Raw genomic sequence first — 13518 nt, forward strand, 5'->3', positions numbered from 1 at the left:
GGATCTACGTCCTGCCCTTACACACATGCCTTTCTTTTAGTTCTGATTGTTAAAAATAATTTATTATAAGGAACTTGAGAAATACTGAAAATCACAAAGAAAGAATTGTCATTTGAGAACAGTTTCATGTGTGCGTTGGGAATTTAATGGGTGAGAGATCCACGGACATAGATACTGCCCCCTGCCCTTTTGGAGATAGTTTGTAGCTTCTTCTTAGAACATTCACTGCAGCCATTATCTTTCTTAAAGGTGAGCATGGAGAGATTTTATCAAGTAAGGGAGGGTCTCCAGAGATTGTCAGATGTAAGTTACGTCTCATGAAAATACTAATTAAATTTGCCAGTCACTTGCCCCGTGACATTCACTATTTGTGGGTAGACATTGGCTATTGTAATTATTGCAGCATTTTCCTGTCAGAGTCTATTCGTGGAAATTAGAAACATAGTAAGAATAGGTAGGAAAAGCAAACAAAGCAATACCTTAATATTTAAGGTATAAATATTAAGGAAGAAGTGTTGGTGCAAAAAATTCCAAATGACATGTATGTTATTACTTCAATTGCCTATATTCTTCCATTAGAGAAGGGTCAGACTTATTTAAAAAAAAAAAATGCTAAGCTTATGATCACTTAAATGTTTCCAAACAACTTTGGGTCATTATGTAATTACTGGTGTACTGATACATTCAAGTTTAGTGAGTAGTGATCCTAAGATTTCTGTCACCCTAGCTGTACTTTTGAGGTTTTTTTCATTTTTCACACTTAAAAAAAAAATTCTTTTTCATCATGCTGGTGGCTATCAGTTCTTGCTGACATTTATCTACAGGCTGCTCACCCAGGAGCAGGCACGCGACTACTGCTCCATGAAGCTTGGTTCAATCAAATTGCATATCCATCTGGCCATTGTATCTTATCCTCAGCATCTAGTCCCACTAGAAGTCTACATTTCTGCATTTTCCCCTTCTGGTGCTCTCTTGTTAATTACTGGAAGGATAGAAGACCAACTTACACCAATCTTATTAAAAATGGATCTTAAGCTAAGCTAATTGAGTGGGGAGGTCTTTCTTCACAGTTGGGCATACAAGAGCTTTCTATGTCATCTGTTTTGGCTCCTTGGTGGCCTTTTGTGATGTTAAGTAGTTGATATTTCTGTATTAGTGACTTCTGTACAGAATTATATTCTAAAATGTATTTGAGACAGTTGGAGGTTACAATGGGTACCATGTCCCAGGTGCTAGACACACCTGCTGCTAGGGGTGCCAGCTGAGTGACTGTACCTGGAACTCTTGGATGACCCGGTGCCATCAGAATTTGTCGCTGATGGGGAAGCAGATGTCATAAGTACTTACCTCACATTCAATGACAGGACAACTTAAATCTTCTAAGAAGAGGAAGAGAACATGCTGCCAACAGTTGTCTCAAGTCGTTTTCTGACAGTCACTAAACAACTTAATCAGTATTTCTCATGGGCTTGAAGGTGTCTGAAAATAGTGTCATTTTTCAATTTATTTTAAATACTCAACAAGATAAAAGTGATCTTTAAGACTGCATGGACAAACTTGATACAAATCTGTGTCTGTGCTGGACAATTCTCAATCTTGTCACAGTAGGTGGTGACCACTGTGGAAAGAACACTGAGTTGTTGAAGAGGAGAAACAGGGAGAAATAATAGAGAGAGAATATTTTCTCATAGTTTCAACTTAGCATCATTACCTTCTAGGCGTTTCGATTCTGGGCAGTTCACAGCACTGTCTCCAGATGGTTCAGAAGGGCTTTGTCTGATGGCCCTGATGCTTCCAAGAAGGTGGGAGATTTGTTGTGGCCACACTTTAAGAGTTCCCACCAGAAAGGGAAGATTTGATGAGTCAGCAGAGCTTCTGCCTCTGAGTAGTTGCACATGCTGGATAATGTTGCCGGCAATGAACGAAGGCTATTGCTAAATTATTTTCCTCTTTTACAGGACTTCAGAAGGCAAATGGCAGGCTTCAAAAATATTGAGGATTGATAATATTAATGAAAAAAATCTAAATTTTTCATATAATTGCACTGTGGCCGGCAAGGAAGGCATAGACACCAGAAGCTTTATCTTGTTGAAAAAAGGTGTGAGAAACTTTTATTTTCGGAAGTCTGTGGAAACTTGGAATGTTGCTGCTGAGAAACTCCTCAAAGATCATTCGTCAATTTCTCATTTTACAGATCAGGAACCAAGCTCCTGAGAGGTGAAAGGATTCACCAGTGTCACAGGTGTTCAGTGGCAGAACTGCTGCTCAGCCTGTGTAGGAACTCCCTGTGCCCTGATTTCAAGCAGAGAGTGACAACACAAAGTTCATCCTTTTGTCCTCAATCATATTTTAATTTTATGTAGAAACCAGGGACCCCAAGCAGGGAGGCAGGAAGAACTTGGGGATGGATATGGTGGTGGGGGAGGGTTGCGGGGGAGGTAGGACAGCTTTAGCACACTCAAAACAACTAGAGGAAAGTATGCCCCTCAGTGTAGGACAAGGCCAATGATATTGGGAGTAATTGCTGCCTCCAGCCTATCTTAGCTGGGCACTGGGCACAGGGGACTCTTGGGTGTGGTCATTCAATAAAGATTAACTGAGGCCTCCCTTCCTTGGGCCAGGCCCTGAGCTTGGCACGTAGACAGTTTATGCCTCTGATCAGTGGACTCTTAACATTTTTCAGTGCCCACCTGATAGAGCATTCCAGAATCATCCATCTCTATCCTCCACCAAACAATACAACCCAGAGCCATTGGCCCAGTAGCTGCTTAGAAATGGCTGTGTCTGGGGCCAAAAAGCTATGCTTTCCGTTGTTACTACTCTTTCACTACTCATTCCTAAGCTGGGCCATCAACCCCTGGATATGTAAGAAAAGGTTAAGATGGGGGGCGGGGGTGTGGAGGGAGAGCGAAAGAGAGAGAGAGAAAGAGAGAGAACGAGAATGCATAAGCATGTTTGTTATGTTTCGTTTTTAGTGAGAAACAGAAGGAGTCGTGGGAAGAGGACCTAAGGCCAGAAGCCCCTTTCTCTAGATATTCTGGTCACCATTGGCAATTCACTTAGAACTTCTGTTCTAAGGCTATCAGTCTATCACATGCATTAATAATAACAGCTAACATTCTTTATATGTTTGTTATGTGATAGGCTCTGTGCTAAGCTCTTACCATTATTCAACCTGATCTTTACAACAAGCTTTTATAGGAGAACAAAGTCACCCCATGTCAAACAACAAGTAAAAATGTCAAAACTCAGACCTGATTAACTCTGAAATTAATTTACTCTGTGATTTTACTTTCTACAGGAATTATTACAGATGTCCCCTCACCTCATGTGAATATACATGCCTCGGTCCATGCATTTGTGAGGGAGAGGCTTTCAAATCTGTTATTTTGGCTTGATTCATTACCTTACTTGAATTTTGATTACTACTGGCCGTCAGCCGCCTCTTAGATCAGTGTGTGACTGTCCTGTCCCTGCTATAGAAGTTGGTACCCTAATCATTTCTCCTGCTGTGCTCATAATGTCATCTGGGGTACAGGGTTTCCTCCACCATTGTCCCTGGAGGAGTGTGCATGGCAGTGTGGAGCATGTATTTTTGTGGCACAGTCATGGATAGGCAGACCTTTCAAAGATGCAGGAACCCCAGGATGTGGCTTTATTCAGATTTCACTTATTAAGCAACTATGATTGTGTACTTATAGCCTAATGGTTAATTTTACTGAAAAGATCATTACTAAAAATTGTGCTAAGATGGCAAGAGCTTTATGCATGTTTATGGTTTTTGACCTAGAAATCCCATACCATTACAATCTACTCTAGGAAAATAATCAGAAATAATAATAAAGGTTTCTGGATATGTTCATTGCAGCACTATGTATATTTATGAAAAATTGCAATCAATCTAAATATTAGGGCATTATGAATTATAATTTTAAAGACCTAGTGAAACGTTCGTAATGTAATGTTAAGCAATAAAGAATGATTACCATATGATCCCAATTAAGTCAGTACTTTTAGCGAAAGAGGAAAACCCAAAAAGAAATATACAAGCAGACCAGCAGTGGCTGTTACCACATTGTGGAATGGTTGTTAGAAATTGTTTTACCCTTTTTATTCATCTGTATCATCTTATCTTCTCCATAATGAGCAGAAACTGAATCAATCTAAAAATGAAATATTTTCCCAAATAGCACATTTATAAAAAAAAAACAACTAAAATTCTCAGAGCTGTATGCCAGATGCTATGTTAACTACTTATGTACACACTATCTCATTTAATCTCTCCCCCCAAAAGCAACCCTATAAGTGAAAGAGAAATTATTTGCTTCATATTACAGATTAAGATACTAAGCGTTAAGGGTATCAGCAACATTTCCTAGGACGCAAAATAAGTGATAGAGACAGACTGGGACTCCACAAAGTTCTTCGCTGGCTTTCTTGAAACTACACACCTCCATTTATGTTCATAACCCGATAGCTGAGATTTATGTTTAGGTCTCTCTATATCTCACCCTCACATTTTATAATCCCAGATCCATGAATTCCATAGGTAGGCATAAACTACGTTACAATGCTTTCGGTTCAGGTCTCCAAATATCCTTGTGCTCATTTTCATTCTTTAAAAAAGGGAGTGGAACGTGTTGGGTAGACAGCTGGGTTAGCATTAATGGTAAAAACTGACAATCATAACATGATTGTGGAAGATGCTGGTAAAATTTCTTTGATTAATTATTTCCATTTTCTTTTTCTTTGTAGAAGATCTGGTTGATATCCCAGGCCACATCTTCACTAGAGGAATGATCATAGCTGTTTTGATCTTGGTGGTAGTCGTCTGCCTAGTGATTGTGGGTATTATTTATAGAGTGGACTTGGCTCTATTTTATAGACATTTCACGAGAAGAGACGAAACGTTAACAGGTAACAAATATCATAATCCTGGAATTTCTTATTCTATGGTTTTATTAAGAAACATAATAAAGAAACATTACTCTTCATCTTATTTTGATTGTTATTGACTTCATGTGTAGTAGGTTTTCCATAGGATAAATTGCTCTGACCGTACCATCAATTATGAATGTTGTCTGTGCCATCTTTTCTTGTGCTTACTCATATGTTGCCAGAAATTGTTCTCTAATTGTTTTGTGCATGTATGCCATATTCTCCTAAATATCCTGTGAGCTCAAGGATTGTACATCACAATGTCATTGTTCACACATCATCTGTGCACCTTATACGATGTGCAACACTCAATAAAGATCATTTGAATTGAATTGAATTGTATTATGATTTATTATTTTGACAAAAGAGATTGTATGATGTTTCTGAAGGAACCCTGAACTAGATGCCAAATGACTTGGGTTCTCATTCTCCAGATCTGCTACTTTTTACTTACTGCTATTTCTATCCTGATGACACTATGTCTCAGTTCTCCTCTTTTTTTGAAAAGTGACTAGAAGTCCTCAAGTTTCAATATAATTACTGAATTATAAAATCAATTTAATCCATTGTACTTGCTTTTGTTTATGTATGCGTGCATATATGTGTATGTGTGCGTGTGTGTGGGACATACATCATTCAAAATACAAAAAGTCTAAGAATCAAAACAAAGAGAATCTAAGAAATTATACAGTAGAAAGTATCCCTTCCAGGCTGTCCCACATCTGTTTCTCACCTCATCCATCATTGATAGTACATCCAAACAAATATGAATGTAGAATTTTATTCCACTTCTATTTAAAAAACAAATCTGGGTGTATTATGCACACTAATATGGATATCCCTCCATGTTAATTTCTAAAGTTTCTCACTTTTTAGTGTTTTATTTCTATAGTAAAACCCTAATGTATTTTATTTCTGTGAATGTAGCATTGTTTTTTTTTGTCACCTTTTGATGGACATTTGTGTTGTTTACAACTTTTTGTTATTACGGAAATGATGTGATGTATAGGTTTGTACAGTCATTATTTCGTGCATATGCAGTATAATTGAAAAAAAAAATGCTCCAAAGTGGAATTGCTGGAAATAAGAAACATAGATAGAGTTGTTGTTTTGATAAATATTGCCAATTTGCCCTTCATACTACTATACTACCTATCACTTTCAAAGGACAGAAGTAACTCTTTTTCCACAGCCTTACCACAACCTTTTGGATATTTGCCAATCTGATAGGCAAAAAGTTCTCTCTCAGTGTAGTTTCATTTGCATTTCACTTTCTATGCAAAAGAATGAACAACCTTACACTTGTTCATTTGTATTTCCTTTCTCAAAATACTCAGCCATTTCCATTCCTTTGCCTATTTTTCTATTGGGTTGTTGGCATGGATTTCTTGTTTATTTCTAGGGACAATTTACACTGAAGGAGGTTAGCCTATTGTCCATCATATGCAAATACGATAGACAATATATTTCTATATTTGAAATGTGGATATTGTTTCCAAGTTGTAATTTGTCTTTTGACTTTGCTTCTAGTGGTGGAAATTCTGTAATGTACTCAAATTTATCCTTTCTTTTATGGTTTCTGGATTTGTGGTCGTAGGAAAAAGGCCTTTCTAACCTCAAGTTATAAAGTAGTTCTTACATTTTTCCTTTGAGATTTTTAAAGAGTCATTATTCACATTTATAACTTTTGACTTACTAATAATAAATTAGCAAAGATAATTAACTTTCTTTGAACCTGCATGTGTGGTGGGAGATGCTGTAACAAACTGGGGAGGGGGTCCTCTTTCTGACATTTTTTATGAACAGGTCTCTACTCGCATAGCCCAGTATGTATTTCAGAATGGGCATTTGCTAATATCTTTCTTTCTGATTTTCCACTAAGATTTTTTTTTCTACTCTCCAGTTGTGTTTGACCTGATTCACAGATAATTTTTTCAATTTATACTTTTTAGCTCTCACTGTGGTGGTGCACAGAGACATTTAGAGATGTGTTCTAAGTCAGCTCTGTTTAAAGTGTGGCCTGTGGTCAGCGATCAGTTGTGAGAAAGGCAGAAATGGAGATACAAGTACAAAAATTCAAACTTTTATAGTAATTTGATATTGCTCTGCAATATCCATGAATGTGTTCAGTATTGATTGGTTTATGATGGATTGGGAAGAGAAAACAAAACAAAACAAACAAAAAACTAAAATTAACTTAAAACATGGTCATTCAGCACACCAGTCTGACTCCTTGTAGTCCCAAATATCCATTTGCATGATGGTTTCATTTACGCAGAACCAAAAAAACAATTGTTACTTTCAAATTCCTTATTTTGAGCACTTCACTTTGTCAACTATTGAAACCACCAAACCTTTCTTTACATGGGTTTAAAATAAATTATAATATAAATTAGCAGATTTGCTAAACCAAGAAGGAGAATTACTTAAAAAAAAAAGAAAAAGAATTTGAAAGCTTCTCAATAGTCGATCCAACTTTCTGTGGGTAATAGTAAAACTAGGTCACGTGTATATCACACTATAATTCTGCATTATCTTTCCAATTTCTTGCAATTATTTACATTCTGATTATAAGAAAAATATACCTTTTAGAAAAGTGTACTTATTTCTTTTTTTAAATCTTAGTTTTAATCACTGACCTAATAGCTATACTAGTGGAAGCACTAGCTCTTACTTATAAATAGCTGGACTTAACAGAAATCTAATAGAATTATCCAGGGGAACAACTTATTGATTACACTAAGAACTAGCTCTATTTTTACCAACTTTTCTCATCTTTAATGTGTGTGTTAATTCTGCACCTTTAACATAAATGCCCTATCTTTTACATGCATGCAGTTCTACAAAGCAATTGTTTTAAATCAATACAAGTTCTGACTTGAACTGATGAACTAGAATGCTGTAGGTAGAACTTAAGAAGATTTTGCCAGAAACAGAAAGTGTTGTTTTGTGAGCCTGGATGATGGTGAAGATATTGGGCTTGGCTGCTGAGTATAAATGATATGGCACCACAAAGGACATGGACCTAGAATGGTTTCGTCCTATTCAATTTTAGTAAAGGTTTCAATAATATTTAGCCTCCAACTCAGTAGCAAATTCATTCAGCCTAATAATATACCCAAGCTTAAACCTAACTCCTCTATCCTGTAACCAATTGTCATGGGAAAAAGGTAGAACATTCTGTTATCTTTTCCCCCTCTTCCTCCCAATTAGCATCTATTATATTATTCGGGATCTGAGTCAAAATTTCTTTTTTCAGAAAGTATGTACACCAAGATCACTCCTTATTCTCATTCTCCAGATCTGCTACTTTTTACTTACTGCTATTTCTATCCTGATGACACTATGTCTCAGTTCTCCTCTTTTTTTGAAAAGTGACTAGAAGTCCTCAAGTTTCAATATAATTACTGAATTATAAAATCAATTTAATCCATTGTACTTGCTTTTGTTTATGTATGCGTGCATATATGTGTATGTGTGCGTGTGTGTGGGACATACATCATTCAAAATACAAAAAGTCTAAGAATCAAAACAAAGAGAATCTAAGAAATTATACAGTAGAAAGTATCCCTTCCAGGCTGTCCCACATCTGTTTCTCACCTCATCCATCACTGATAGTACATCCAAACAAATATGAATGTAGAATTTTATTCCACTTCTATTTAAAAAACAAATCTGGGTGTATTATGCACACTAATATGGATATCCCTCCATGTTAATTTCTAAAGTTTCTCACTTTTTAGTGTTTTATTTCTATAGTAAAACCCTAATGTATTTTATTTCTGTGAATGTAGCATTGTTTTTTTTTGTCACCTTTTGATGGACATTTGTGTTGTTTACAACTTTTTGTTATTACGGAAATGATGTGATGTATAGGTTTGTACAGTCATTATTTCGTGCATATGCAGTATAATTGAAAAAAAAAATGCTCCAAAGTGGAATTGCTGGAAATAAGAAACATAGATAGAGTTGTTGTTTTGATAAATATTGCCAATTTGCCCTTCATACTACTATACTACCTATCACTTTCAAAGGACAGAAGTAACTCTTTTTCCACAGCCTTACCACAACCTTTTGGATATTTGCCAATCTGATAGGCAAAAAGTTCTCTCTCAGTGTAGTTTCATTTGCATTTCACTTTCTATGCAAAAGAATGAACAACCTTACACTTGTTCATTTGTATTTCCTTTCTCAAAATACTCAGCCATTTCCATTCCTTTGCCTATTTTTCTATTGGGTTGTTGGCATGGATTTCTTGTTTATTTCTAGGGACAATTTACACTGAAGGAGGTTAGCCTATTGTCCATCATATGCAAATACGATAGACAATATATTTCTATATTTGAAATGTGGATATTGTTTCCAAGTTGTAATTTGTCTTTTGACTTTGCTTCTAGTGGTGGAAATTCTGTAATGTACTCAAATTTATCCTTTCTTTTATGGTTTCTGGATTTGTGGTCGTAGGAAAAAGGCCTTTCTAACCTCAAGTTATAAAGTAGTTCTTACATTTTTCCTTTGAGATTTTTAAAGAGTCATTATTCACATTTATAACTTTTGACTTACTAATAATAAATTAGCAAAGATAATTAACTTTCTTTGAACCTGCATGTGTGGTGGGAGATGCTGTAACAAACTGGGGAGGGGGTCCTCTTTCTGACATTTTTTATGAACAGGTCTCTACTCGCATAGCCCAGTATGTATTTCAGAATGGGCATTTGCTAATATCTTTCTTTCTGATTTTCCACTAAGATTTTTTTTTCTACTCTCCAGTTGTGTTTGACCTGATTCACAGATAATTTTTTCAATTTATACTTTTTAGCTCTCACTGTGGTGGTGCACAGAGACATTTAGAGATGTGTTCTAAGTCAGCTCTGTTTAAAGTGTGGCCTGTGGTCAGCGATCAGTTGTGAGAAAGGCAGAAATGGAGATACAAGTACAAAAATTCAAACTTTTATAGTAATTTGATATTGCTCTGCAATATCCATGAATGTGTTCAGTATTGATTGGTTTATGATGGATTGGGAAGAGAAAACAAAACAAAACAAACAAAAAACTAAAATTAACTTAAAACATGGTCATTCAGCACACCAGTCTGACTCCTTGTAGTCCCAAATATCCATTTGCATGATGGTTTCATTTACGCAGAACCAAAAAACAATTGTTACTTTCAAATTCCTTATTTTGAGCACTTCACTTTGTCAACTATTGAAACCACCAAACCTTTCTTTACATGGGTTTAAAATAAATTATAATATAAATTAGCAGATTTGCTAAACCAAGAAGGAGAATTACTTAAAAAAAAAAGAAAAAGAATTTGAAAGCTTCTCAATAGTCGATCCAACTTTCTGTGGGTAAGAGTAAAACTAGGTCACGTGTATATCACACTATAATTCTGCATTATCTTTCCAATTTCTTGCAATTATTTACATTCTGATTATAAGAAAAATATACCTTTTAGAAAAGTGTACTTATTTCTTTTTTTAAATCTTAGTTTTAATCACTGACCTAATAGCTATACTAGTGGAAGCACTAGCTCTTACTTATAAATAGCTGGACTTAACAGAAATCTAATAGAATTATCCAGGGGAACAACTTATTGATTACACTAAGAACTAGCTCTATTTTTACCAACTTTTCTCATCTTTAATGTGCGTGTTAATTCTGCACCTTTAACATAAATGCCCTATCTTTTACATGCATGCAGTTCTACAAAGCAATTGTTTTAAATCGATACAAGTTCTGACTTGAACTGATGAACTAGAATGCTGTAGGTAGAACTTAAGAAGATTTTGCCAGAAACAGAAAGTGTTGTTTTGTGAGCCTGGATGATGGTGAAGATATTGGGCTTGGCTGCTGAGTATAAATGATATGGCACCACAAAGGACATGGACCTAGAATGGTTTCGTCCTATTCAATTTTAGTAAAGGTTTCAATAATATTTAGCCTCCAACTCAGTAGCAAATTCATTCAGCCTAATAATATACCCAAGCTTAAACCTAACTCCTCTATCCTGTAACCAATTGTCATGGGAAAAAGGTAGAACATTCTGTTATCTTTTCCCCTTCTTCCTCCCAATTAGCATCTATTATATTATTCAGGATCTGAGTCAAAATTTCTTTTTTCAGAAAGTATGTACACCAAGATCACTCCTTATTCTCTGACCAGATTATTTCCTTTGTTAATTTTGTTTGTGTCACACTGTCTTGTGTCTGTAATGTATATTTGTAAATTTTGCATTTGGTTGCCTCTGTCTGCTTTATCTTCTCGACTAGATGGGATGAAGATAGAAGAGTGAAATGTATCTAATTTTTTAATTACTTGGTTAATAGAATGATCTTTGTTGTTTTGGTAACACATTCCTTCTGAATTTGTCCCTTTAGTCATCTGAATTGGGAGTAAAATAGGAACAGACCTTATCACCAATAAAAACCTTTCGATAGACTGGAAGTTTTCACACTGGCATCTTGTATCACATAATATTTTTACATATCATAGCATGTGTTCCCATAGCATATTGTTTCAATAGCCTCTGTTGTTTTCCCCCAGTCTCCAGAGTAAACATTCAGCATTGTTTTAATCATTGCTTTCCAAGTGGTCCTTTTGAGGGTAAACATTGGGATGGTGGTAAAAATAAATGGTATAAGTCAAATAAACCAAGGTGAGACTTGCTTTCCAATGCTGGAATGAGGACATATCTGGGCTCCTCGGTCCTCTGCTATCTTTAAATTCCTTTAGTTCCCTGATCTATAATGTACATTTCTCCTTATCACTCTGAGGTGTCAAACAGTGGGAGTTTTAATGTACATGCTTAAGAAAAACCAAACATTTGGTAATTGGTTGCTTGATTAGTGTACTAGATTTGAAGATGCTAATTTCGTCTTATTAATAAATGAATTTATTCCTTGTTTTTGACAACTTAAAAAACCAGAGATAAACAATAATGTGTAAAAAAGAATCATAGAACCAAAGAATATTTGAGGGATCTTAGGAATCATCTGGTTTAAATATTCTTGTTTTATTTTTCAGTTTGTTTTCTATTAAAAATGTTTATTTTTTAACAACTTTGTGAGGTCTAATTGATAATGAACTGTACGTGTTTAATGTATACAATTTGATGAGTGTGGACATGAGGATGCTATATTTAACTTCTCTCTTTCAGTGATTCCATTCTTGTTTTTTATAACTTTCACTCAAATCTGATCTTAAATAAACTTTATTTACATACCAGTTAAAAGAATGAATCTTCTCTCCTAGATGGAAAAACATACGATGCTTTTGTGTCTTACCTAAAAGAATGCCGACCCGAGAATGGAGAGGAGCACACCTTCGCTGTAGAGACCTTGCCCAGGGTGTTGGAGAAACATTTTGGGTATAAGTTATGCATATTTGAAAGGGATGTAGTGCCTGGAGGAGGTAAGAAAGGGAATGCCAGATAGAAAACGAGTGGAGATACTTTCTTTCTTCTTTTTAAATTTATTTATTTTAATTAGTTTCAAGTATACAGTACATTGGTTAGACATTTATATAGTTCATAAAATGATCCCCCCAATTGTTCCCTCCCTCCCCTGACCCTCCACCTAGCCAACGTATTAATGCTCACTGCATTCCCTCTACCATGCTCCCCATCCCTATGACCATCCAAGAGCTATGAATTTGTACTTCTTTAACCCTTCACCCCATTCTCCCAGCCTCCCAATCCCCCCTCCCCTCTGTCCATCACCAAATTGTCCACTATATTTGTGAGTCTGTTTTCGATTAGTTTGTTCTTTTTATTCCTTAGATTCCGCATATAAGTGAAATCATATAGTGCTTATCTTTCTCTGTCTGACTTAAATACCTTCTAGGTTCATCAAAGCAATATCTTTTTCTATCCCCTTCCTTTTAGTCTGTGTCTTTTAAGCTGAAGTGAGTCTCTTGTAGGCAATACTTTCTTTTAAAAAGGTGAATAGCTTAGCCTCCCCAGAAGCTGTCCTGTTTTACTTAAAAAACAAACAAATGAACATAGTCCTCTAACCGGAAATAACCAGCTAAATCAATATTACCAATAGTGAGAAAACAAGATAACCATGCTGATTCTAGTAATGGCCTCTCTAGGACCCTGTTGGTTCACTATGCTTCACAATTCCCTGAAATTTGGGGAAAGGGAGCAAACATTACATTTTCAGAACCAGGTCAGGAATTGGCATTCTCATGAGACATTTATTTAGAATGTCTCACAGTAATTAAGAATACCTCTTTTCATAATACTTTGTACAGCAAAACCAGCTCCTAATTTAATACATGGTCCTTTGGACTATAAACACAGATTAATTTTTATCAGAAAATGCTTGTTTTCTAATGCATTGACATTGGTGAGAAAATTAAAGTAAAAAATAGGAGAGCTGAGAAAGGACAAGTAAAAAGAGATGGGTGGTTCACATCATAGTTTAGTTATGAATTCAAATTTTAAATTAATATATGAATACAAATAGCCATAACACATATCTCGAAGCTTAGTAGAGTTAGAATCAAAGAAATTTAGTAGCATTTCCATGTTTTCTCTGAAGTTTTCCAAAGCAAACATTTGAAATCTGGGGTCGA

At 35.5% G+C, this 13518-nt stretch overlaps 1 protein-coding gene across 1 annotated transcript in view; it reads left to right on the forward strand.

Annotated features, from left to right (window-relative positions):
* The window catches only part of IL18R1 (interleukin 18 receptor 1), a 37449-nt gene that overhangs the window by 22050 nt on the left and 1881 nt on the right, over positions 1–13518 (forward strand). The window contains exons 8-10 of the mRNA XM_011370126.2: positions 1959–2098; positions 4756–4917; positions 12193–12351. Of these exons, the coding sequence (XP_011368428.1) occupies positions 1959–2098; positions 4756–4917; positions 12193–12351 (461 nt within the window). The remainder of the gene's footprint in view (positions 1–1958; positions 2099–4755; positions 4918–12192; positions 12352–13518) is intronic.

This window comes from Pteropus vampyrus, unplaced genomic scaffold (assembly GCF_000151845.1).
Source record: "Pteropus vampyrus isolate Shadow unplaced genomic scaffold, Pvam_2.0 Scaffold160, whole genome shotgun sequence".
Classification (NCBI taxonomy): Eukaryota; Metazoa; Chordata; class Mammalia; order Chiroptera; family Pteropodidae; genus Pteropus; species Pteropus vampyrus.